General features: G+C 45.1%; 1 protein-coding gene across 2 annotated transcripts; it reads right to left on the bottom strand.

Annotated features, from left to right (window-relative positions):
* Window positions 1-429: 429 nt before the first annotated feature.
* Rbsn (rabenosyn, RAB effector) lies at window positions 430-26,021 on the bottom strand. 2 transcript variants are annotated; one of them, XM_057776980.1, is made up of 12 exons: window positions 25,837-26,021; window positions 22,595-22,907; window positions 17,930-18,070; window positions 16,302-16,402; window positions 15,548-15,593; window positions 15,288-15,449; window positions 12,378-12,619; window positions 10,234-10,304; window positions 8,514-8,600; window positions 7,822-7,924; window positions 4,660-4,764; window positions 430-3,960 (listed from the first exon to the last, which is right to left on the bottom strand). In XM_057776980.1, the coding sequence occupies exons 2-12, from the start codon at window positions 22,737-22,739 to the stop codon at window positions 2,824-2,826; spliced, it is 2,340 nt and encodes a 779-aa protein (XP_057632963.1). In that variant the 5' UTR covers window positions 22,740-22,907; window positions 25,837-26,021; the 3' UTR covers window positions 430-2,823. The 2 variants fall into 2 exon arrangements, with proteins under 2 accessions (XP_057632963.1, XP_057632964.1); XM_057776981.1 differs by lacking the exon at window positions 25,837-26,021 and adding an exon at window positions 25,646-25,783.
* Between the last annotated feature and the right edge of the window lie 834 nt (window positions 26,022-26,855).

Below are 26,855 nucleotides of genomic sequence, written 5' to 3'. Positions count from 1 at the left end.
AATCCCAGCGTTGGGGAGGGGAAGACAAGAGGACCCTTGGGCCTCGCTGACCAGCCAGTCTAGCCTAATTGGACAGTTTTAGGATGAGAAACTTTGCCTAAAAGAAGGCAGATGGAGACCAGGAAGTGGTGGCGCACACCTTTAATCTCAGCACTTGGGAGGCAGAGGCAGACAGATTTCTGTGAGTTCAAGGCCAGCCTGGTCTACAGAGCGAGTTTCAGGACAGGCTCCAAAGCTACAGAGAAACCCTGTCTTGAAAAACAAAAACAAAAAAAGAAGGTAGATGACTTTCCTAAGGCTAATTACCCAATGTTGTCGTCTGGCCTCCATGTGCACATATGAACACGTGTGCATGCACACACACACACACACACACACTACAAAAGGGGGATGGAGGGATGTTTTAAGCACATATACGCTCAGCCGCAAAATGTCATTTCTTTAATAAAAGACTCATATACATGTTATTTTATTTTTTAATAAAAGCCTGATACAAGGCCCCAGTGTAGTGCATGCACATCAATGGCCATCAAGCTGACAGTCACCATGATTACCAACACACCATGTTCCTCTAGTCGGCCTAGTACAGAGACCAAATCCTCAATTCAAATCGAATGACCTAGCTATGCCACATGGCTCATGATGACTTAGAAAGACATTTTAGCATCTGACGACAAAGACATGATGAACAGTAAGTGCAGTGAGTGGGGCTCCAGTTCCTTAGTGTGTTAGGAGGGGCAAAGCCAGAAGTCCTTCCGCAGATGAAACTGACCTCCATCTAGGGGGTGTGCCAACTCCCTCTCAAGGACGTGCTCCGTCACTGAAGCACCTCTGAAATCATGAAGGGTTCACATGAGGTATCCTGTGTAGTTACGCACACAGGCAATCCCCCTCTGCAAACCAACCTTGACCTACATAAATTCTAGAAAGTGATAGAGTCAAAGGGTAGACAAGTCTTCCCTGTCATGTCTGACTTACAGATATGGCCAAAGAGGAATTCAAAGAGAAACTCAGTGAAACCTCTAGCATCTGAGTTTACTTGGTTTACTATTCAGTGAGTTGAGATTTAAAAATAGTTGTTAAAAGCATTAGTTTTTCTCCATGCTCTCAGTCACAGACTGCTACCTGGAGGTGAGTTTCAGGGAAGGTTTCGTTTAGTGAGTCACCAGCTAATTAAGAAGCCCTGTCTCATAAGAAAAGCAATGTCTACAGCCATACCAGTCTGAACACCTGATCTATGTCAGGAAAAGTAGTGGTGGGAACCAGTATTCAGCTTCACTCTGTGTTGAGCTGCCTTCTCTTTGATCAGACAAGGTAGTCCAAGCAGGGTGGATATCCTGGACATGCCTGGAACTCTAGGGCAACAGCATCTAGAGCCTGGGCCTTAAGAAGAGGCCTGCCCCAGGAAACATGGGTCCAGGTTGCCCACCTCTCAGAACAGCCCGTGACACCAACAGAGCTGGTAATACACTCACGGGTCAGTAAACACGTGCTGTTGACAGAACCCAAAGGGTCCTCCATTACCCTCCCCCTTCAGCCCTTCCCACATCCCCAAACAGGACTTCCTACCCAGTCAAAGCCCCAACAGGTACTAAACTAATGAACAGCTGCCAAAACAAAGTTCTTTGCACCTAGATGCCACTCTTACCGCCAAGATGGATTTTCACCAGAATGTGACGGAAGAATTTCAGCTCATGTGCCAATCACCAACAGAAGCCTTGGCTAAGGCAGAAAGGGACTAGTGGTCAGTTACTGTCCATTAACTAAAGAGTATCACTGGAGAGATTATGCAAAGCTGAGCACACCAGGATCTTACAGTCATCTGTCAACCCCTCTGTTCCTGTAAACTAAGCACTAAGCTACGTAACTTCCCTTTCTGTCCCTATCAGAGTTCAAGTACTTCAGGACTGTGGAATGATCAGAGGCTGTGCATCAAATATCTCTGTTTCTCAGTACTCAAAGCAGTAAGAAAACATCTGCCCAGTTTCCCAGGTCAGGATGAACCACAGTGAAGGCTGACTGGGGAGCTGACTCAGAATTCCATCTGATGCCAATACTCCACAAAAGCTTTCTGGTCAGATTCCCAAATCACACCACAGGCCCTTCAATATAACCTTTGGTCATTCCGCCAAAGCCCTGGAAAGAGGTTTCCATGGACAGACAACTGTTCAGGTAGAAACTTCTCCAAACCATAACATCCACCAAAAAGCCTATCTCCTAATCAAGCTCACAGTGACACCCTGCACTTGGAAACTTTCCTTCCTTTAACTGGGAGGGGACAATACTCACAACATCCCCACCATCCACTGGTCGCCTTGGGTCCAGACCGCCCTTCATAGCAGCTTCTCCTAAGTGTCCAGGAGACAGCCCCAGCAAGAAGGCAGTGAAAGGGAGCAGCCAGACTGGGACAGACTTCTGCCAGAGCCCCTACCTGTCTTGGCTACAGGAAGGGGCTCACCAAAGGCTGACCTATAATACTGCATCATGACCAAGAACAGTCAGCAGAAAAGAGACCAAGAGGTGCCCAGGAGCCCTTTCTACCTTGGCCCAACAGAGCTGCACTGAGCTGTATCTTGGAAATAAAATGGTAAAGTTCCCTGAAAAGGGAATGCTTTGTTAAAAAAATAATACAGAAAAACCAGCAAGCGAGTGCTGATTTGTTTCCTGTTTTTGTTCAACTGTAGTGGAAATGCCTCACAGTGCACAGCAACAGGAGACTACTGCTCCCCACCTCACCGCTGGCATCATCAGATGCCCACCCATCTCCTCCTCCCCCTTGGTACCCTGCTGCCCAAGACTTTGCCTGGTACTGGCCCACTGCCATCAGTTAGGGCCTCCCTTCTGCTTAGCCAGGGTACACTTCAGCTCCCGAAGGTTCTCAGTCAGCACCTCAACCTCGTCCATTCGACCGCACTGCTTGGCATCAAAAATATAAGCCTTGATGTTGTCAATCTGCTGCAGGAGCAGCTCCTCTTCGATGTGCTCCTCAGCATCTGTGCCACTGTCACTGTCCACCTCGAAGGGGTTGGTGCAGGGGCACTCTTCAAAAGGATTTCCAGGGGCAGGTGGGCTGGCAGGTCTGGGATGGTCATCCTCATCAAAGGGGTTGGGTGCTGGACTGTTTGGGTCAGTGAAGGGATTGCCTGCCCCCAACTCTGCTGCCTCCTCTTCCTCGGCATCTTCCTCAAAAGGATTGTATTCTCTGGTGCCAGCAGCTGAGGGGCTCAGGAAAGTCTCTGTAGCAGCAGGGCTGGCAGCACCCTCTGCAGGGCTAGAGAGGTCTTCTTCATCAAACGGGTTGAGAGAGGTCTTTTCACTTTGCTGTGGTACGGTGCTCTGGCTAAGCGCTGGGGGTCCAGACCACAAGCGTATGGGTGCTAGAGTGCAGCCAGGTGAAAGGGTCCCGGGAGCAGCGCTGCCCGGAACCGGGGAGGAGTCCTGATCCAAGACACAGGCAAGATCACTGTGAGGTGCTCGGCTGGGCTCCAGCTGGAAGGGGACGACTTCTCGGAGGTCTAGAGCACGAGTCCGTGGGTGTACGGCCGCCGCCGCCAGGAACTGCTCTTGCTCTCGTTCCAGCTCCCGTTTGCGGAGCATCTGGAGCTGCTCCCGCTGCAGCTCCTCCTCCTCAGCCTGCCTCCGGGACAGCTCAATGGCCTTCTCAGTCTGCTGCTGGTCGTACTCATCCTGCAGCTGCCGCAGGTTTTCCTGAAGTGTGCGCACCTCATCTGTGCGGCCTGCAGCCTTGGCCTGCCTGATGAAGGACGTAATGTTGTAGATCTGTTGGAGGAGAGGGTCAGGGTCTTCACTCTGTCCCTGACCTTCTGACAGTGGGAGCCAGCCCTCAGCTTTTCGCAAGGGGGCAGGGATGCCTCGGAGAGACCTCACTTCCCCATTGGCTGCACGAGATGCCAAACCACTCTGTCTTTCCTCGAGCTTCCGTCGGGACTCCAGAGCAGCCTGCAGAGACAGCACACACCACCAGGGTCACCATGGTCACCATGCCAGCAGTCTTCCCTGTCCACCACCCTCCCTGGTCTCACAACACTAAGATATTCAACTGCTGAAACAGGTAGTCACAGAAGGGCGGGTTTAGATTTGCAAAAATAAAACGTAAGTTGAGATTTCCTCCAACTCAGTTTCACTGGTTGTACACTTAAACTTTCAAAGACTGGCGCCTTTATTTACATAAGGTTAGCATTTCAGATGATACTAGAGCACACATAGTTTTCTGTTTTCATTTTGTTTTTTTGTGGTGCTGGGGATAGAACCCAGGGTCTTGAGCATGCTAAGCAAGTATTCTATCACTGAGCAATGAAACAGCACCCTCATTTGCTTGCAAATGATACGGCCTCACTATGTAGCCCAGGCTGGGCTGGAACTTAAAGAACTCCTTTCTCAGCCCCCTGAGGGCTGGGTTCCAGGCATGTACCACCACACCTGCTCTTTTCTGTTTAACAGTGCACATTCTACGGTCTTCTGGAACAGAGGGAGAATTGCCAGTCCCTGTGGTGGTCTAGGCAGGAGAGCATTGGCAGGAAAAACAACTATTTTTCTAAGGTCACAGCAGAAGGCAGCTTGAAAAGGAGATCCAGCAGCAGAGGGGTGAAGTAAGAGGGCAGGGAAGCAACAGCTACTGGGTGACTGGGCGCCATGTACCTGTCTCTCCATGGTCCTCTTCTGTTCCAAGTCCTGCTTCCTCTTCTTTTTTAGTTCTTCAAACTGTTCTTTGGTTGGCAGTGACATCAAACCCAGTAATTTTTCCTGTAGGAGAGTAACAGATAATTCTACACTTAAGTGGTTTCTTTGGGGGTGGGGGTGGCTGGGCCTTAAACCTTACACATTTAAGCTAAGCCACTCCACCCACTGACAGGAAGGACACTGTTTGGCTAGGGGCTTCACTCCAGTTCCTGGCATAAGTCCCCTCCCCTGGGAGTTGCCTCAATCCAAACTCCACCTCCAAGAAAGCCCGCAAATGGTGACCCCTCCCCAGGGAGGGTCAAGACCACTCCCACAGGCTATTTAAACTACTTCCCAGAGAATGAACTGGTGGTATCCTAGTTTTCCATGGTCTTTCAGTTCTCCGTTTCCCCACTCCCTGTTTTCCCGTGGGGTCACCCGGGAGTGCTGGCACCCATTAAACCTGGACATCTTTTAATTTGGTCTGATATGGTTTGATTTGGATTATTGTGTCAGCAGAGAGGTTTGTTGGTTTGAAAAATACTTAATGCACTCATGCTAATTGGCAGGCACCTTTCAGATGGACCACCCTTTCCTCATGAGATGGTCACATCAGATCTCCAAGGATTCCTCAGGACTGTGCCAGCCTTTCCCTGAGGCTGTGCCCTGATGCCATCTACCTATATCCACCTAGACTCCTGTAGTCCCTGCCACCTTTGTGCTTAATCACCAACCTCAGACCTCTCCCTATACTCCACACTCTCTAACTACCACATGTGTAGTGATTGGTTGTTTACTCCTTGCCATGTGACCACACTCTACCAATAGAAATAGTCCCTCCTGGAGAACTTTTACTTTTTTGGTGGGGAGAGGATGGATAAAATCTTTTAATTAAAAATTGATAAAATATGGTTTCTATGCTTATGTGGTTAAAAAGTATGCCATCATTTTGGAATATAACAATGTAAAAGAATTTAATTAAGATAATTATCATATCTGTCAACCCAAATACCATATCCAATATTTTTTTTATGTTTTATTTTATTTACATAACATTTTTCCACTGTCTCCATTTAGAAAGGGGCAGGCCTCCATGGCCTTGAGCAAAGCATGGGCATCAAATTGAGGCTCCTCCCCTTGTGTCAAGGCTGGGCAAGATAATCCAGCATGGGAAACAGGTTCCCAAAAGTCAGCTAAGCGGCAGGAACTTGACAGGTCCTGATCTCAAGGCTAGGAGCCTTCCAAAGAGACCAAGCTACACAACTGTGACACACACGCAGAGGGCCCAAGTCCATTCCATGGAGGCTCCCGAACTGTTGCTTCAGAGTCCATGAGCTTCTAAGAGCTCAGGTCAGTGTCTCTGTGGGTTCCCCATCATGACCCCTTGGCTTGTACAATCCCTCCTCCTTCTGCAAGATTCCTGGAGCTCAGCCCAGTGCTTGGCTGTGGATCTCTGCATTTGCTTCCAACAGTTACTGGATAACTGGATTAGGGAAGTCACCATTCTGCTTACAGTAGATGGCCAGTTCAGGCACCCTCTCCACTATTGCTAGGAGTCTTAGCTGGGGTCATCCTTGTGGATTCCTGGGAGTTTCCCTAGCACCAGGTTTCTCTCTAACCCCAAAATAGCCCCTCCCATAGTTATATCTTCTTTGTTACTCTCCCCCTTCCTGTCCTGCCCCCAATCGGCCTCCTGCACCCGGCTCACCCAAGTTCCCTCAAGCTCCCATCTTTGCATCTCCCCCTCCTGGAGGACTTTTAAAGTCATGAAACTTGAAACTGATAAGACTCAGGAAGCTCACGAAACTTCCAGGACTCCTAGCTTTCCTCAGACCATCTAAGCAGGAAACAACTGCCAGGGAAAGGAGTCTCCTTAGAGCTACTTCAACCAAATCACCCAGAGACTCTAACAATGCAGGGGACATAGAAGGTAGAAAAATGCAACTCAGATCTAGTCACCTAGGTTTAGTCTGCTCTTGAACCATTAGCCAATGGCCCAGAACGAGTCCCTGAGGAAGAAACATCACTTACTGATAATAGCAAAAACTGAGAATCCATCAACTCCCCAACGAAAATGAAATGGTTCAATAAAGGAGAGCAGACAGAGCCAAAGTAGCACAGAAGATTCAGTGATTAAAATGATTCAAATTTTCAGGTATGTGTGGAAGAGTGGTTCTTCTTTGTCCACCTGAATGGGTTTAGAATTGAAACACACCTCTGGCTGTGTCCATAAGGGTCTTTCCAAAAATGTTTGAGGCAGGAAGACCCACTCTGGTGTGGATAGCTCTGTTCTATGAGCTGGGCTCCCTGACTGAATAAAAAGAGAGCTAGCTGGGCACCAGCACTCACCTGTCTATCTCCTGACTGCAGATATGTGACCAGTTGCCTCAAACTCCTGCCACCATGACCAGCCCACCATGACAGATTCAAACGTCAAATAAAGTCTTCCTTAAATTTAAAGTATTTTATCACAGCAATGAGACAACTAACGCAATGAACTAATTGTAAATATTGCATGTAAAAATGTAAATAGAGAAAAAGAATTCAGAATGAAAATGTATCAGAATGAAGAACAATTGTATTGGAGGCATAGGATTAAAAGCTATTTTAAACACAAGAACTGGGGCTGCAAAGATGGCTCAGGGGTGGAGGACCTGTTCCCAGCTCCAACATGAGGCAGCTCACGACTGCCTGTCTCTCTGGACTCTGCAGCACTAGCACTCACATGTGCATCAACCCACATGCAGACACACACACACACACACACAATCTAAAAGAAAATCTAAAAATCAGAACAATAATAGACCTCCACACAAAATAAATAGATACACAACGAACAAATAAATACACAAATAAATAAAGTAAAGTAAAAGGCATGAAGCAGAAGGGAGACTAGCTGGGACGAAGTTGTTAGCAGGGATGGAGGCAGATGAGAGTGGGTAATGGGGGTGAATATGACCACGATAATTGTATGTGTGTATGAAGTTGTAAAAATGTTTAATAATTTTTAAAAAGTATATTTACTTTTACCTAGGTTTCAGATTTTTCTCCAAATATAGCATTCATAATTTTAAGAAATAATAAATGTACCAACAGAAAACAAGCAAGCCACACACTTAGGTTACGTCATAATGGCTTTACCTGCACAAATAGTGTAGCTGAATATCTGATCATTCTCTGTAGTCGCACAGTGTTTGGATGTGGTGAAGGGTCCTGGTTCAAGCCCAAGGTTAAGATCTTCTTACTATATTGGAAAAAAATGCATCAAGGTAATAGGTGCTGCCAGCCTCAAAAACAGAGCGAAGTCTCTAGAGCTTCCAGGCTTCACACCACGAGGATGTGTGGAACTGAAGTGTCCCTCATACACAGCAAGGCCCACTCCTTCCCTCTGGCTTCTCTAACACAGGAAAGTTTGGCTTCATAGGTGAATACAAGGTGTGTCAATTAACAACCCATACTTTCATGCCTTGCTGTCACTGTCTTAAAATATTCAAGAATGAAGCCACACAAAGAGCCTAGGAGGTTTCACAGGTAGTACGGCAGCTAGCTCTTATTTCTTTACTACTAATGAACATTAGAAATCTTTCTCTCTGGTCCTTTGCATGTTAGGAGAGTACTCTATTACTACATACACCCCACCCCCAAACACTCCACATCCTTAACCAGAAGTTACAGAGCTATAGCAGACAGCAAAGCAGGCAGCCTCCCCCTCCACTGTTCTGTCACCAGCAATCTAGAGAAGCCCAGAGCTGCTCCCCACCACTCACTGTTTGGTCAAAACACCATCTTCTTCCCATTAGCCAGCAGCAGAAACGTGCTCTAGCAAACTTTACCTCAGAGCGTCTATTAGCTCATACACTTTCTGCACTTCCACTCGAAGGTCATTGGCATGCTCCAGACTGTAGGTTGTCTCCCCAGCACTAAGGAGAAATCATAAATGTTTGACCTAAGTTTCATAATGCCATCTGGAGAGCACAGTGCTTATGTCCTCAGACACAGGTGGTTAATTCTAAGGCATTTTAGACTTGTGGAGACAATGCAATAATTCCTCAAGATGCAGTAATCAAGCAGAAGCCATTTTTCTGTATATACACCTCAGGGACAGATCACTGACCAAGCCTCTTTTATTTTTTAAGATTTATTTTACTATTTTTAGGTATGTGTATGGGTGAGTATATAGGCCTGTGGGAGCCAGAAGTGTCAGACCCCCTAGAGCGGAAGTTATAGGAGGTTGTGAACCACCTGACATAGGTGATGGATTTTGTTTTTCTTTTTAGGTGGAACCTTCTTGCTATGATGAACACCTCCGCTCCAGGAATCATGTCTCAGCCTCCAAAGTAACTAGCATTGAAAGTTAACCATTTGGAAATGTGCTCAGCAATGGCTGTCCCCACTAGCCAGGGAAAATCACAGAATGTAGACGTGCAGCACTAGCCACGGATGCATGAACCTCGCTCATACACAAGAGCACGCACACATCACAGAGATGCAACACACACACTGAATAAATATGTAAGAAACAGGGAGCCACAGAGTTAGCCAGGCTGTGGAGCAACAAAATTATAAAATGCCAGGACAAAGATCTATCCACACAGTTCTTTGGAATATAATTTTGTAGTTCCTCAAAAAGTTAAAAGCAGCCAGGCGGTGGCAGCGCATACCTTTAATCCCAGCACTCGGGAGGCAGAGGCAGGTGAATCTCTGTGAGTTTGAGACCAGCCTGGTCTATACAGCTAGTTCCAAGACATGTTCCAAAGGTGCACAGAGAAACACTGTCTCGAAAAAACAAAAAACAAACAAAAACAAAACAACATCAACAACAAAAAACCAAATGGTAGCGACAACTGGACAACCCTGTGACTATACTGTCATAAACATCCTTGAAATATAAACTAAAAAGTATGTGAACCACACCTTAATTTTAGAAAAGAAACCTAAGATAGGCTACATTTTCCCAGTGTACCCATCTGTGCTCAAAACGAAAAGCCTATTATAAGCCTGACATTACAATGCACTGTTACAAAGCACCTTGGCAAGCTGGGCATGAGATGAGCTGCCCTTCCTCATCTATTTCCATGTACTGCACTGAGCAGAGGCACAGAGCACAGAGCCTCCCCCACCCCCAAATCTGCTTTATCAGAATGGCCCTAACACATGAACATGAACGGTTTTTCAAAAATCATGTGACAAAAGCATGTATCCCTCAATGTACAAATGTGAAAAGTCAGAGTTAAGACTCTATGTTCGACTTTATACCTTTAAGTGCTCCCAGAGGTAAGAGGCTGGGGGTTAGGAGTTTAAGAGGCGGTCTGGAACCAAATATATACTAATAGATCTATAACATTAATCTCCTAAAATCTGGGGAAAAAGAGATTCTATTTTTTGGCAGGGGTGTATCCAGTGGTAGAGCATGAGCTAAGCATATACAAGGATAACATCCATTTTTAGCATCAAAGGGGAAAAAATAAAAAACAAGATTTCTGTCTCTACTTTCAATTAGTGAAGAATTAGCCTCTCCATCAATGAGTCAGAAAACAGAGGAGTGTGGCTTACTTTAAAGATGCTGCCATCCTGATGTATTCAGGAGCTTTCTGGTCAACTTTCTCCATGCAAAGTCGTAGTTTCTAAGAACAAAAGAGTAGAGGTGAGTGCTATGTTGAAGACAGAAACTCTGATCTAGATGTCAAGCTACACTAGAGATATAAGCAAAAGGCCCCCTTTAAAACAGTAGGGTTTTTGTTTTGTTTTGTTGCTGTTAGTTTCCTTATGGATAGATACATTTTCTAAGCAGAAAATCTTTCAAGAAGGAAAGAACACAGGGCCTTTAGACTAGGTGCTTTTGAGAGGCAGCCTCCCAGAGCACAGTGTGTTTATAGCGAAGAATAGTCAGTCACTGTGTTCTCTGCTAGGTGATGCCAGCTAACAGCAAGCTATCAGCACATGGCACTGCCAGGGCTCTCCTCAAAACAGTAGGTAAGTATGAATAATGGCTAGTTATGAAAAAGAGACACCAGTTTACAAACTCTATACAGGATGGAGGACAGCTATAGCTGCAGTCACCACTGATTTCACACCACCCCTGGCAGTGCCAATATATATATATATATATATATATATATTGTGGAATAGAAGCAGCCATCATGACCTGCAGAGACGTTGAGTAGCTGTTCAGTGCTGAGAACATTCTTCCTTGCCTCAGAGTTTTGCTCAAGTAACTTCCTCTGCCCAGGCTAATCCCACTCCCAGTGTCCTTACCTCCCCACCTGTCTCCCAAAATAGTTCTTGTCAGCCTACAGGTCTCACCTGGTCATTAGGAGGCTGAAGTAGCCTCATTCTCAGAGGTTTTTTTTTTCCTTTCCCCATTTTCCTTTATTTATTTATTTTTTTAGATTTTTAGATTTCTATGAAACAGTTCTGGCTGTCCTGAAACTCACTCTGTACACCAGGGTGATCTCAAACTCACAGAGATACGCCTGCCTCTGCCTCCCGAGTGCTGGGATTAAAGGCATGTGCCAACACCACCCAGCTTTTTCATTCATTCATGTATTTATTTATTTAGTAGAACTTCAAGATAGTGTGTTGTAGAATCATGGCCATTCTCCATCTTTCATTGTAATCACTCCTTGATGCATTTAATTTAGATGGACAAGCTTTCTGGCAAAAGATAAATATACATGCATATACATTTAGGTATGCACACACACATATATGAAAAATTTAAAGGATTTTTTATTTTTAATTTATTTAATTTTGTTTATTTTAAATAGTCTTTCTAGGGGCTGGAGAGATGGCTCAGAAGTTAAGAGCATTGCCTGCTCTTCCAAAGGTCCTGAGTTCAATTCCCAGCAACCACATGGTGGCTCGCAACCATCTGTAATGGGGTCTGGTGCCTTCTTCTGGCCTGCAGGCATACACACAGACAGAATATTGTATACATAATAAATAAATAAATAAATATTTTTTTTTTAAAAAATAGTCTTTCTACGTAGCCCTGGCTGGCCTGGAACTTACTATGTAAACCAGGCTGTCATCAAATTCAGAGATCCACCTGCTTCTGCCTCCTAAATGGGGTGTAGCACCATGCCCAGTGCAGATGCTCTTTACATACTCTATTTCCTCTTGCATACCAATTGATTTTAGATGTGTATGTACTGGGGAGAAGATCTACATCTCCACATCTCTACACCTGAGGTCTACCAGAGCCACATTCCCTTCCCTTCTCTCAGTGTGCCTCCACTTAGGTGCTCTGGGGTCACTGGAGGCAATGAAGACTAAGGCATTTGAGACTCAGAAGAGACTCTCAGCTGATAGGCAGAAAACATACAAGCCCTGAAAACACATAACAGCTCAAACTGATCAAGACCAAAACTCCCAGTGTGGTTCCCAGGACCCTTTCAGCCCAAAGTTCACTGCATCTTCAGTCTTTCTACAGAACCTGGTCATGCACAGGACAACCACCTTTCCCTATTTGTCTTGGACCTCCTTCCTCTCCAGTGGGTAAGGGAAGGTAGGAAAACGAGCTTGCTACCACACAACCAGGATGACTCTATAACTCACCCAAGGCCCTAGCTGGGAAATCATACCATGGCCCTTGGGCAGGAACTAAAAGTGATTCAAGGGAACAACTTCCCAGAGCACTCTCTAGAATGTGCAGGCAGGTGTCCAGCAAACAGCCGAATCTGCCTGGCATGCATCACCTCGTAGAGCTTCACGATGTCAGGCGTGTGCTCCTTCTCGTCCATCTGCTGCTCTCTCTTGAGCAGCTTGTCCTTGCAGTGTATGCAGCAGCGGATGCGGTCATCATCCTTCTCGTCCAGGACTGAGCTGACACTGCTCATGCTACTGATGCTGCCCCGGCGGGAGCCATGGACACTGTTAGGTGACTGGTTGGGGCTGGTATGGGTGCTCAGGGAGTCCTTGCTGGCACTGGTGAGCTTATCTACAAACCATAACAGACAGGCAGCAGTGACCCCTCAGCAGCCACTTTTCCCACCAACTGTGACTGCAGCACTCAGGCCACAGATGTGACTTGGGAAATAATAAGAGCAGGCTTCACCTCTGGACAAGAAGGAACTATTCCTCTGCCATTGGGGTTAGGCTATGATGGGAAAAGAATGCTGGTGCCAAGCAGATCAGGTCCAAACAGCCTGTAGTGACCTGTCTTTGGGGCTTGCAATACTAATCCTAACCTGGCCATCCAATACCCACTTCCTCAGTTTGCCCCATCTCCACACAATCCACATTCTCCAGAGACTTTCCTGTGTAGCCCTCCCACCAGTCCCTAACATCTGGCACTCACCCTTCACAAGCTTAGCTCACATAGTACATCTAGGAAGCCTTCCTAGGTTTCCACAAGCAAGATCTGCCTTCATATCATTTCCCATTACCATTTGAAGCACACTCCTTTTTTCCCTGTCCAACAGCTATATGTATGTACAGAACTGTCCTGGGAATCAGCAACTATTGGGTAGAAGCTGTGTCTTATACTCATAGCCCTATCAAGGCCACCTGACAGCATCTCCCCAGGTAAAGAGAACAAGAGTAGAGAGGTGAACAGGTCCTGAGATGAGTAGGTCTCAGGGAGAAAGGAAAGTATCAAGATAAAGTAAGCAGACACAAGAACTAGGCAGAGAAAAGTGACTTTGCCCCCATGGTGTCCACAAGCCATGATGTCCACAGCCAAGTGTGTACAAATAATAAAACTCTTTTGGGTTGCTAGTCTGTGCGAGATGGAACGCAGAACCTGGACCATACTAGGCAGGTGCTCTTCCACTGATCTGAACCCCAGCCCCCCTTTAGCAGTGTCTAAGAGGTTGATCTGCAAACACTAGAGCATCTGGTCCACTTGTGCTTTAACAGCCTTGTTCTTCCAGGTCTCACCCACACCCTGCACATTTCCCATAGCAAATCTCCCTCAAGTCTCCATGGCACTTAGCACTTCCCATATGCCATTAGTCTTTCTGTATAACACTAGGATGTCTGAAAATTTTATCATAAAGAGAAGAACAGGATCACTGCTCATTTTTCAAATCCTCTGACCCAAAACCTCACCTGCCAACTGAACCTCTGCCCTGTTTTTTATTTTTTGTTTTTTCTAGACTGGGTTTTACTGTAGTTTTGGAACCTGTCCTGGAACTAGCTCTTGTAGACCAGGCTGACCGGCTGACCTCGAACTCCCAAAGATCCACCTGTCTCTGCCTCTCGAGTGCTGGGATTAAAGGCGTGTGTCACCACCGCCCAGTTTTTTTTTTTTGTTTGTTTGTTTGTTTTTTTTTTTGTTGTTTTTCGAGACAGGGTTTCTCTGTGGCTTTGGAGCCTGTCCCGGAACTAGCTCTTGTAGACCAGGCTGGTCTCGAACTCACAGAGATCCGCCTGCCTCTGCCTCCCGAGTGCTGGGATTAAAGGCGTGCGCCACCATCGCCCGGCCAGTTTTTTTTTTTACAGCTCTTAAATTAAGTATGTTTTTTTACTCCTTTTTACTTTTGTTTTGAGCTCGGATCATCTCACTCTGTAGCCCAGGCTCAATCTTACGGCAGTTTTCCAGCCTCAGCCTCCATGTGCTGAGGTTACAGGCAGAAGCCACTGCATCTAGCTTGTTTTATATTTTGCTTGTTTGGTTTCAGTTTGAGACCAAGCCCCAATATGTAGTCCAGGCTGATATTAACCATGCTGGGACCCTCTGATTCTGCCTCCCAAGTGTGCATACACTTGAGTGATTTTTAAGAAGTTGCTCTTTTTTGTTTTCTATTTTGTTTTAGTAAGAAGAAAGGGAAGAGACTATGTGTGCTCACAAAACCTAAAATAGTTCTTATCTGATTCTTTATTAAAAAAAAAAAAATTCAGCGCTGGGTGGTGACACACGCCTTTAATTCCAGCTCTTGGCAAGCAGAGGCAGGTGAATCTCTGAGTTAGAGGCCAGCCTGATCTACAGAGTGAGGTCCAAGAAAGCCAGGCCAACAGAGAACCACTGGGGAAAAAAAAAAAAAAAAAGAAAGAAAGAAAGAAAGAAAAGAAAAGAAAAGAAAAGAAAAGAAAAGAAAAGAAAAGAAAAGAAAAAACAGGGCTGGAGAGATGGCTCAGAAGTTAAGAGCACTGACTGTTCTTCCAGAGGCCCTGAGTTCAATCCCCAGCAACCATATGGTGACTCACAACCATCTGTAATAAGATCTGGTACCCTCTTCTGGCCTCCAGGCATACAGGCAGGTAGAACATTCTATACAGAATTAAAAAAAAAAAAAAAAAAAAAAAAAAAGAAAGAAAAAACAAACAATAAAAAAAAAAAAGGCTCAGAACTGGTTAAAAGTACTTGCTGCTCTTGCAGAGGACCCAGCTTCAGTTCCCAGAACCCATATAGGGGCTTACAAGTATCTGTAACTCCAACACACTTTTCTAAAGAAAGAAAAGAAAAAATGTTCATCAGCCTATACAGGCCACTACATTCTTGGGCCTTAACATAGTGTCCAGGCTGTAGTGGGGTTCTTGAACTCAACAAGCAGATGAAGGAAGATCCTGTGGGCCATTAATTAAACAAGTGGTCCTAAGGGCCTAGTCACACTCACTAATCCCAAAAGAGATTGGCGTCCAGGGCCCACAGCCACATCACCTACTTGCCAAGGGCAGGCCAATAAGCTCCATACATTTCTTGCACATGATAGACCCACAGAGGCGGCAGTGGTGACGACGGTTCCTGATGCTGAACTTATTCCCACAGTCTGGACAGAAAGGGACATCCTGGTCATTGACCCAAGGCACCACGGACTTTTCTATTGCTTTGGAAGGAAAAAAGGAAAAAACAGTTCAGCATTCTGAAGTTATTCTCAGGGAGAAAGTCAAAATGGAATGACTGTGAGCAAAGGTCTGGATTTACCTCTAATCTTTGAAGTTTCAGTATTTGCTCTGTCAAATGCAGTGAGCTAAACAGAAAAACATAAAGCCAAACAGAGTTAACCGTTGAGGACATGCTCGACACTTCTGCCACTCATACTCAGCAGGCAATGCACATCTGCATTGTTAAGGCTCACGTGTCAGTCCCAACCCCAGTTATCCAAACAATTTCACAAGGTACACGTCAGTTTCATAAACAGCTATACCTGTAAGAACTTTCCTGGTCTGGGACTTAGTTGGTGGTCGACTGCTTGCTGGGGCACCATGAAAATGAAAACAGGGACTATGCCTACAAATGCTATCTCATGCCCCCACATAATTCAGATATATAACAAGTGTATCTAGGGTCAGGGTACAACCCAAACATGGCAGTGCTGCAGGCATAATCTAGCACTACAGGGCAAGAAAGTCTCCCCAAGATGGCCTAGCCTACACACACTAGCCCCAGCCCTGACTGAGAACTCACAGAGCTGCACACTGCTTGTTTGCCATCAAATGACATCACACACTGTGCCCTAGAGCGACTGTCCAGGACAACTCCAGAACAGAAAGTTTTAAAGCAGTAAGTGGAGGTAAAAGGCAGAAAAGGGGAGTTGGGCACATAGCAAGTCTATCACTGTGAGGCATTCACTTCAGGAAGGCCAGTCCAGGCCAAGCCTGTCCTCTGCAGCTCTCAGAATCAGATATATATCATTCACATAACACATGCTGTAGAAATCTGTACTTGCAAAATTTACCTTCTCCAGCCTGATTATTAATTTGTTGACTTCAACAACATAGTGGTCAATTCTTGCAGCACGATGTTTTTTGAAGTCAGAAAGATGGCTTCTCACAGCACCTAAGGGGGAAGGAAAAATAAATGATTTGTTAATGATTCTCATGAAGCCTCTCTACATCCTTGATGAATTGAAAAACAAGTAAAAAATTCAGGGTTTTAGAGCCTTACCAAAATTTTAAAGGTCTCAAAGCACAGCAAATGAGGTCATATTAGAGCTAGCCTGAGCTCAAATTTCAATTCTGCTAGATACTAAGTCACCTCAGATAAGTTACTAGACTACTTTGTGGCTTAGTACAATGTAGTTTTTTATCAAAATAAAAAGCTGGGCAGTGGTGGCTCTCACCTTTAATTCCAGCACTTGGAAGGCAGAGGCAGGTAGATCTCAAGGCCAGTTTGATCTCAGAGTGAGTTCCAAGACAAACAAAATTGCATAGCTAGACTCTATCTCAAAAACAAACAAATAAATAAGTAAATAAATAATAAAAAATCAAGTAAAGCTGGATATAGCTCTGTAGCACAGCCAAGGCCCTGGGTTCTATCCCCAGCACTTCCAGTTAAAATAACTAAGCAGATAAAGTCATAATTATGCACATCAGAAAAGTAAAGTGTACAGTGCCTCTCATTTGTCAGGTAACCTAAAAGGAGACACATTTGTCAATGGGGTCTGTGGCTAGGCTGACATGAGACGAACCCAGAATCACACTCTACTGCTGCAGCTTAACAGCTGTCTGATCCTCAGCAGGTTCCTACAGAGGACAGTGACACTCCAAGGAGGACACACATAGAGAGCATTTAACACAGTGCCTAACTTAAGAGTTCTCAGCTCATTCCCTTCTGTTTCTCTCCCTGTGAGGACATAAGGCCAATTACAATGCTTGACTCTTAGGGTTTACTGAAGCTTTCTCAATCAGCTCTAAAACAATGAAAGCAGGAGGATGTCTTGGGAAGAAGGGGTTCACTGGGGGAAGGGGTGGGGAGGGGAGCAGAGAGGTTGGTAGAAGAGGGATGTGATGACTAATTCTAGTCTGTCAACTTGTCTGTATCTGAATCAACTAAAATCCAAGTTGCTGGGTACTACTGTGAAGGATTTCCTTAGATTATTTGAAACAAGATCTGTCCTAAACCTGGGCCACACCTTCTGGTGACAGTCCACATGAGAGACTGGAAGAAAGAGACTTTGCTTTTAGACTGCTTGCCCTCCCTCTCGCTGGCAAGTTCATCTATCCTGCTGCTGCAGCCGCCACTACATCCACATCCACATTCTTCAGGATTCTAACACAGACTGAAGACCAGCAGCTCTCCAGGAGTCCTTGAGAACACAAAACCAGCTTGTGACTACAGAGATGAACATGTATCAGATTCTCAGCCTTTCAGACTTGAGACAGTCATGGGACTACAAGGACCATATCCTATTGGTTCTATTTCTTTAGAGAACCTGTCTAATACAGGGAAAATAGAATCAAAGTGTGTACGTGTAGTAATTGTGAAATAAAATTTTAAAGTTGAAAAAAAATGACCTAAAACAGGGTGGATATTTCATAAGCACTGAATGAATGAATGAATGAATGAATGAATGAGTATTCTTACCAAGCTCCTGGGGTTCCCACATGTAAGGATCAACCCCTCCATAGCTGAATGACTCATATCCTTGGGCCCCTGGCTCCACTCGATCGTCCCCTTCGCGCTTCAGCAACTTGTTCTTTGCTTTCCTAGCCTTCTGAACAAGATCTTGAAGAAATGAAACAAGCATTACAAATGAGCCCAAGATTATACAAAAATAATCATCCTAATTTTAAAATGCATAAAAATATTCCCCAAAGAAATGTAGCAGTGAGAAAAATACCTTATTACCAACCCCACAGAAGTCAGCACCAGCAGAATGCTGTTCAGAAGCCAAGCTAGTGCTTTCCCCAATTTTAGCAGTCCATCTACACAAAAGGTGCCAAATCAAACTCAATGAGCATGGTGGATTTGTTTGTTTGAGGTAGGTAGGGTCTCTCTACATAGTTTTGACTATCTTAGAACTTGCCACATAGAACACTCTTGCCTTGAACTAGAAGAGAGAGATCCACCCAGCTCTGCCCTTCGCGTGCTGGGATTAAAGGTATACATCTAGTATAACTCTTCATTTTGCAAACAAGGCTGAACTACTTTGGATGATAAAGGAACTGCCCAGCAGCCATCTCAGAGTTGATACAGCCATTCCAAAGTCGCCCAGTTAACTAAAACAGAAGCTACAGTCAACATCCAATCACCTTTTCCTCTGCCTACTGAAAAATGGCTTAACTTCACCTGGACCAGGGCCAGGGTTCAAACCTACAGACCACCTCTCAAAAATGGTGAGTTAGTGTTGGCTGTTTAAAATTGCCCCCGAGAGGCCAGTGAGATAGCTCAGCCAGTAAAAAGCTGTGTTGGAGCCCCAAGACCCACATGGTTTAAGAGAACTTATTCCCATGAATTGTCCTCTGACCTCCACATATGCACCGTGGCATATGCCCTGGACCAAAATAAAAATAAATGAATAAATGTAATTTTAATAACTGCCTTTGAAACCTGATACCTATATGCAATGTTTCAGTGCTCCATTTCTTATTGTTTACAAATATAATACCTATGGGAATGATGGTACACAGGCAGAGGCAGGCAGATCTCTGTGGGTTCAAGGCAATCTGGTCTACATAGTGAGTTGCAGGCTAGCCAGAGCTACATAGAGACCTTATTTCAAAATAAATTAAATAAATAAAACTTCTGAAGGATCAACAGACCAAATAGAGAGATGAAATGCTTTTAAAAAGGCTTCTCAGAAAATTCTATGTCAATCTTTGCTACTTTCTCTCTCACTTCCTCTATTGGCTTTTTTGAAAGGCTAGCTTCTAACCTGCAGCTAGCTACATTCCCAACTCCGCCTCTCCAGCACTAGGACGACTAGAGCACAAAGACCTGCAACCTAAGAATTCTACCCAACCAGGGCGTGGTAAGACATACCTAAAATCCAAGAACTTGGAAGTGGAGGCTAGTTGATCAGTACAAGGATATCCACCACTATGTTAGAGGCCAGCCTGGGATACTATAAGAAACTCTGTTTGAAAACAAAAATGTGACCTTCCAGATGGCTCAGGAGGTAATGCTTAAAGCCAAACCTGAATGCCCGAGTTTAAACTCCAGGACCCTCACAGTAAAAGGAGAGAACCAACTATCATCACAAGTTGTCCTCTGATTGTCACACACTGCCACAGTATGTGTGTTCACATACATAAATACACACACTAAATAAATGTAACAAAAAAGTTTATACCAGAAACATTAAAAAAAAAAAAAAAGGAATTTCATCTTAACTAACAAAATGACTACTAGTGTTAAAAGAATGTTGGAGCCGGGCAGTAGTGGTGCACACCTTTAATCCCAGCACTTGGAAGGCAGAGGCAGGCGGATCTCTGTGAGTTTGAGGTCTACAGAGCAAGTTCCAGGACAGGCCCCAAAGATACAGAGAAACCCTGTCTTGAAAAACAAAAAAAGAATATTGGTTCTCTTGAGGTAGAAATAAAAAGAATGAAAACAGAGGATTTTTTCCTTCTGTGTGGAAGGCAGGGCCCAGCAAGTGCTCTAAGCCATGCCCTACTCTGTAGAAGGCCCATCCTGAAGGACCTATATAAGTTCCTTTCCACAAGACATATTCGTGCTATGTGTGTTTTCTAGATTCACATCTCTAACATTCTATAAACAGTGAACACTTTCCTTGTTTAGAAAAGTTCCTGTAAGGGGATGCAGAGATGGCTCAAAAGTTAAGAGCATTTGCTGCCCTTCCGAGGACCTGGGTTCAATTCACAGCATCCACAGGGGGACTCACAACTGTCTGTAACTTCAGTTCCAGGGGATCTAGTGTTCTCGTCTATCCTCTGTGAGTACCAGGCATACAAGCAGTGTATAGACATTTATACAGGTAAAACATCAATATCCATAAAATAAAAATAATAAAAGTTCAAAAAGTAAAAGGTTACTATGTAAGTCTGAGGGCACTTCTAACCTTTTCACAGTCTGGCCTATCTAGACCTCTGAGTAGCATGGTATATAATTGAGGTCAGCAATGCTAAGATAGGAAGCTCTTTCAAACCCTTTGGCTGGCCACAGGAAGCTTAGATAATCTGGTTTGGCGCTCCTCCCACCCTTTTTGCCCCCTGGAAGTTGCAAAGTATGCTGTGATCAGACTAAGAGAGGATCTTTCACCATCAGAGATGCCCTGCAGAAAAAGCTGCACTGGACTTCCATGTGGCAGAAGATCTGGGGTCCATGTCTATTTCTGCCAATTGCTGTGTGGCTTTGAAAACATCACTGATCAACTTTGAGCCACACTTCCATGTAAAATTACACCAAGATCCTCCAGTAGGGTGCCGGGAGAGCTAAGTGACATGACAGTGCATATGAAAGAAACTGCAAACATTACAAAGCACCACCCTTTCCTGCACTCCCTTTAGCAGTTCCTGGTTCTGCATCAGCATCTAGAGTCAGCAAGTTCCTGGACAATCAGCCCTGAGAATTCTGAAAATGTCAGACTCCATGTTTCTGTATGGAAATTATAACTAATGTTATATTGATATTCCCAGCATTTTTGTTTTGTTTTGCTTTTGGAGACAGGGTTTCTCTGTGTGTTCTTAGCTGTCCTGTAACTTCCTAAGTAGAGTAGGTTGGCCTTGAACTCACAGATATCCACCTGCCTCTACATCTGGACTGCTGGGACAAAAGGCATCACCACCATCACTTGCTTCCTTTTTTTTTTTTTTTTTTTATTTATTAACTGAAAAATGGAGTCTAGAAGTCCAGGAACAAATATTTGATTATAAGGAACATGTGAGTCACATGTCTGGAGAACAGGGTCCACTAGAAACACTATCCAGTGGTTCAGCCTTCTTTTCACCCAGTATAGATTATAAATCCAGTGTCCACACTCTGTGACTCTTGGGGCTTTCAGAAATGCTGCCAAGTGGGAGATGAAACTTAGCTCACTGGGAAAGCAAGCTCTAGAGAAGCAAAGATTTATCTGGAGGTTAGAACATTAGATACAGCCAAAATTACCTTTGAAGATTTCTCTGTACAACTGGAAGCTTAAAAAAAATGCTGTCAGGCGATAGTGGCCCACACCTTTAATCCCAGCACTTTGGGGCAGAGGCAGGCAGATCTCAGTGAGTTTAAATCCAGCCTGGTCTCTAAAGTGAGTTCCAGGACAGTCAGGAGTATTACAAAGAGAAACACTGGCTTGTGGTGCTGGTGGTGGGAAGCTGGGTCAGTGGCGGTGTCGTACGACTTTAATCCCAGCACTCAGGAGGCAGACAGATCTCTGAGTTCAAGGCCAGCCTGGTCTACTGAGTGAGTTCCAGGACAGCCATGGCTACCCAGAGAAATACTGTCTCAAAAAACAACGACAACAAAAAATGAACTTTGGGAGTTGTTTCTCTTTGCTTTCAACTGTTACATTCCTTTTCCTGGGCTTCAGAAGGCAAAGTCTAGCCAGGGAAGGAGGGATGGCAGCAAGGTTTAAATTAATGACAGGCAAATGATATGTATTTGTTGTTGATTTGCTTTGTTTTGTTTTGTTTGGAGACAGTCTTGACTGTGCTAAAATTGACTTTGTAGACCAGACTGGCCTTCATCTCATGGAGATCCACCTGCCTCTGCCTCCCAGGTGCTGGGATTAAAGGACTACAACACCATTGCCCAGCTGGGTCTCCACTTTTGTAGCACAGGATAAGCATTCCTGCACAAACCATTCCAGCTGTAGGTGAGATAATCTCAGTAATCCAGTAAGAGACAACAGATCACAGTGGTTACATTTATTAGCTTAACGCCAGGTTCACTCCATTTGGGTGACGGGGCAGGCTATCTAATCTCTCAATCTGGTAACCTAGCCCGCAAAATGGAACTCACAGTAGCACAGCTGCCATGTGTATTAAATAAGATAAATAAGTGCCTGGCCTGGTGGCACACACCTTTGACCCCAGCCAGCACTCAGGAGGTAGAAGCAGATGGATCTGTGAGGCCAGCCTGGTCTACATACTGAGTTCCAGGACAGCCAGGACTACATAGAGAGTGACTCTGTCTCAAAAAGAGTAAATACCCAGAGAACCAAAACACAGAACACAAAATAAGTACTAGATATCTGCTTGCTAGTATTATTACCAGCATCATAACCCAATAAATCTATTCCATTAAATAAGGTCTCTTTAATAGAATGGAATGAGCAAAACCCTCGCTTCTTACTTTTAATTTGTCCTTTGACATCACGATCTTCTGAGTGCTCGTCTTCATAATGTGACTGAAGTTGGTAGAAAGACTGAAGGTCCTTCAGGCACAAAGGGCACAGGAAGCCTTCCCTCACTTCCCCTGGGTCATCAAGAGAAGACATAGTTGCGCTTCTTTCAACCCCAGGAAGGTAGGAACCTCATGCCAAGTCAGCTTGATTCCTCCCAAGGGAGCAGGATTCTGGCAGTGTTAGCTTAAGCAGGCAGCACTGGATAATTGGGAAGTGACATTGTGGCCTTGGATGAGATTTCCTCTCTTTAGCAGGAGGAATCTAAGAAAAACACAAAACACAAGCCAATTGAGGTAAATTAGCAGCAAACAAAAGGTTTCTTTGCTCTTCCCACAGCTCAACAAAGGCACAAGTCTGTAATAGCAAGGTTAATTTTTGGTACAAATTTGTGCAAACAAACTATTTATCAAATTCTTAGACTAAGACAAAACCCAAGATATGAGAACAGCACAAGACACACTGGTAAATCATTGAGGCGGGAAGTAGAGTCCTACAAAGAAGCAAACAGGATCCCAGGACACTTCTTTTAAGTTCATTTTAAATGGTCCAACGGCATTATTTGAAAGGATTATTTTTCTTAGAACTAAGGATATAACCTAGAACTAGCACATGGTATGCAAGTCCTCTACCACTAAGTACACCTCAGTCCTTTTATTGTTCTTAGTGTAGGATGGGGTCTTGCTAAGTTTGCCTGGGCTGGTCTTGGAACTCACTTTGTAGTCCAGGTAGGTCCTGAACTTTCTACCCTCTTGCTTCTGGAATTACAGGCCTAAGCCACTAGCATGGCCAACATCATCATTTCCATTTTGTCACTAAGGAAAATATGTACGATACTTATCAATGATCGGTACTTTCACTCAGCCATATGTACTGAGCTCTTCATATTTGCTAGGCACATGTGCTAGAACTATCAGAAGCTAAGTGTAAAGGCTCATGACTATATCAGCACTCTGGAGGAGAGACAGGAGGCCAACCTGTGCTATACTGTCAGATTCTGTTTTAAATAACCAAAAAAGGAACTGGCAAGATGAGTAAAGTGTATGCCACTCAATGGGTAAAGTGTACGCCTCGAAATTTGATTGCCAGAACCCCCAAAACGGTAGGAGAAAACAAGAAACTCCCAAAGGTTGTCCTCTGATCTTCATACGGATACTTACCTAAGCACACACTTCATACGCATACAAAATAATAATAATAAAAAAAGAAAAGTTACTGTGTTTTAAAACACCAAAAAGTAAACTAACAATACAGAACAAAGCTTTTCAACCTTAAGAGGAATATTAAGAAACCTAGCAGGGCTGGGCAGTGGTAGCACATGCCTTTAATCCCAGCACTTGGGAGGCAGTAAGTTCAAGGCCAGCCTGGTCTACCAAGTGAGTTCCAGGACAGCCAGCAGTACTGTTATGCAAAGAAACCCTGTCTTGAAAAATAAAATAAAAGGCTGGCAAGATGGATCAGTGGTTAAGAGCCTGACTACTCTTCCAGAGGTCCCGAGTTCAAGTCCCAGCAACTACATGGTGACTCACAACCATCTGTAATGAAATCTGGTGCCCTCTTCTGATCTGCAAGAATGCAGGCAGAACACTGTATACTTAATAAATCTTTAAAAAAGAAAGAAAGTAAAAAAAGAAAAACATAATAGGGAAAAAAAAGTCAAGAGCCATCTCTCTGGCTCAGTGTAAAGGCACTTGCCACCAAGCCTGATGCTAAATAAAAGTGGGAGGAGAGAACTGATTTTCTGAAAGTTGTCCTCTAAGCTCCACACAATCAGTGACATATGTATGCCCCCTCACACAAAATAAATGTTTATTTTTTTTAATTAAGAGGAGAAGAATCTGTGTAGTGTGGTGATGTGTGCATACAGTTACAGCAATTTGAAAGGCTGAGGCAGGAGGATCCTTGCTAGAGCCTAGGAATTCAAAACCAGCCTGGCCAACAAAAAAAATCGAATACTTAAACATTTCAGGACTTAATAAGTTACATTTTCTTGTCTTACTGGGCCGTGACAAAGTCACCGTTAATGTGACCTTGGAAGACTCCTAATCATAGAAAACAAAGACAAAATCATTTCACAGAAGAAATCTGTCCCCAACACCATGTGGCCACAAATCACAGCCCAGTTAGTGTAGCAAGACTTGTGTGGTGTGTGCTTTAGATGGACTGCAGAGGGCACCATCTAGTCCTCAAAGCTGAAGGGTGGCACAACTCAGAAAATAAGTAAATGGGACACCAGATGTCTGTTGTTTCCCTTAAGAATCAGACTAATAAATTCCCTTAAGATTAAGAAATCTGACAGGCGTGATGTCTTTAATCCCAGCACTCGGGAGGCAGAAGCAGGGAGATGCCTGCTAAGTTTGATGCCAGCCTGGTTTACAAGGCAAGTTCCAGGCCTGACATGACTACCTAGTGAGACTCTGTCTTGAAAATAAATTAATAAACAAGTCCGCTGACTACACACATGCAGACTCCGCCCAGAAAGGGATCTGAGGCATCACTGAAACAGTCAGCGCCAGGTCCGACCTGTTCTATCCCCAGGCTGTGGCTGATGGGATCCTCTGAGGGTGACGGCCTCCTCCTCCCCTACACGTATCCCTAACAAGAAGTCAAACAGAAGCCGCCCCCTCCCCGTCCACCCTGGCCACACATCGCAAGTCAAATGTCACGCTGGAGAAACGCCCCTTACTCAAGACAGACTCCGGTCAAGACGCCTTTCCAAAAGCTGCCTCGGGGTGCCATGTGAAATGACTAAATAATACAAGACCAGAGCCAGTGAGGGGAGCCTGGGATTTTCGCCATCACCACCAGAGCTCAGTGGTCTGGCGCAGTGTTTGACACACACACTGACACACACACACACACACACACACACACACGAGAGGGGGGCATAATAGGACTTCAGGAATGTACGAAGTGGGGGACCCTAAGATAAAGTCACTTAATTATGCGCCACCACAATCCACAGAAACCGATGCCGCAACCAGAAGCCCAGTGGTGCAAACCCTCGCATCCGGATTGGCGTGAAGAAACCCAGCCACGGGCACCGCAGAGGTCCGCACGGTCACGCGCACCCGCAGGACCGCGACTCTGCGGGCGCCCCGCAACACGGCAGGGGCAGAGACGCGCCGCCGAGGCCCGCAGAGCCTCACAGCTCCCCACCGCCTCGTCGCTTCAAGTCACACGTCACACCCACCTCAGCCACCGCCGCCTTCTCGGTGGCGGCTCCGAGCGGGCCCGACACCCTCCCTCACGCCCTGCGGCTTCCGAAACGCGGCCGGCAGTCCACTCTCGACCTCCGGCCGCGACTCCAGGCCCCCGAGATCCCTCAGAGACTCGCGGCAGACATCGCCATCGGCGGCTCGGCGCTCGGCAGGCACACCAGGGGGAAACCGGAAGGCAGACTGACACACGATGGTCGAGCGCCGAATCCTCGAGCGCTCAGCACGGACCGACACAGTGTGAATTGAAACTGGCAGGCAGAGGAATCCGCGCAGACGCAGGAGGAGGAGGCAGAGCCTTGTTAATTTTCTCAGGTTCTAGCAACACACAGGTTTGGGAAGAGTACCGCTCGCCTTTCACCCACCCTATAGGCGGGGAAAACGAAGCGTTGACTCTTAAACAATATACCTGCAACGTTAACTTTATTCAGAGGCCATTAAAAAAGTTCCTGAGGATTTTTTGAGGCTGGATCAGTGATTTATAGTACTGGCTGTTTTTCCAAAGGACTCAGTTTGAGTAACCACTTCTCTGCTGCCAACTGTCTGTAATTCTAGTTCTGGAATATCTGATGCCCTCACTGGCCTCCGTGGGTACTGCACTCATGTGGTGTATAAACATACATGCAATCAACACACACACAATTTTGTTTAAAAATATTTTTTTTAAAGTTTCTCTGTGTGAGGGACTGAAGGTATGTTCAGCATACCAAGGAGACAGAAAGACATGGGCTAGTGCCACAGAGAGGTTGAGGAGTGTCAGGAACTGGGAGTTGGCCCGATTGGTCCTGCTTGGGGTTCAAATTCCACCATATGCCCATGCCTGTAACCCCCAAAACTCTTAAGGATGGAGGTCGGAGAATCAGAAGTTTAACAACTTCTGCAACTACAATAGCAAGTTCAAAACCAGACGGGAATACATGAGACCCTATCTTAAAAAGAAAAAAAAAATGGAGTTAGCTAAATCTCTGCAAAATAAGCGGCATTTACAAAAGAC

This window comes from Chionomys nivalis, chromosome 1 (genome assembly GCF_950005125.1).
Source record: "Chionomys nivalis chromosome 1, mChiNiv1.1, whole genome shotgun sequence".
NCBI classification, from domain to species: Eukaryota; Metazoa; Chordata; class Mammalia; order Rodentia; family Cricetidae; genus Chionomys; species Chionomys nivalis.
The sequence above is the reverse complement of the archived record's forward strand: the minus strand, read 5'-3'. Positions and strand labels throughout refer to the sequence as shown.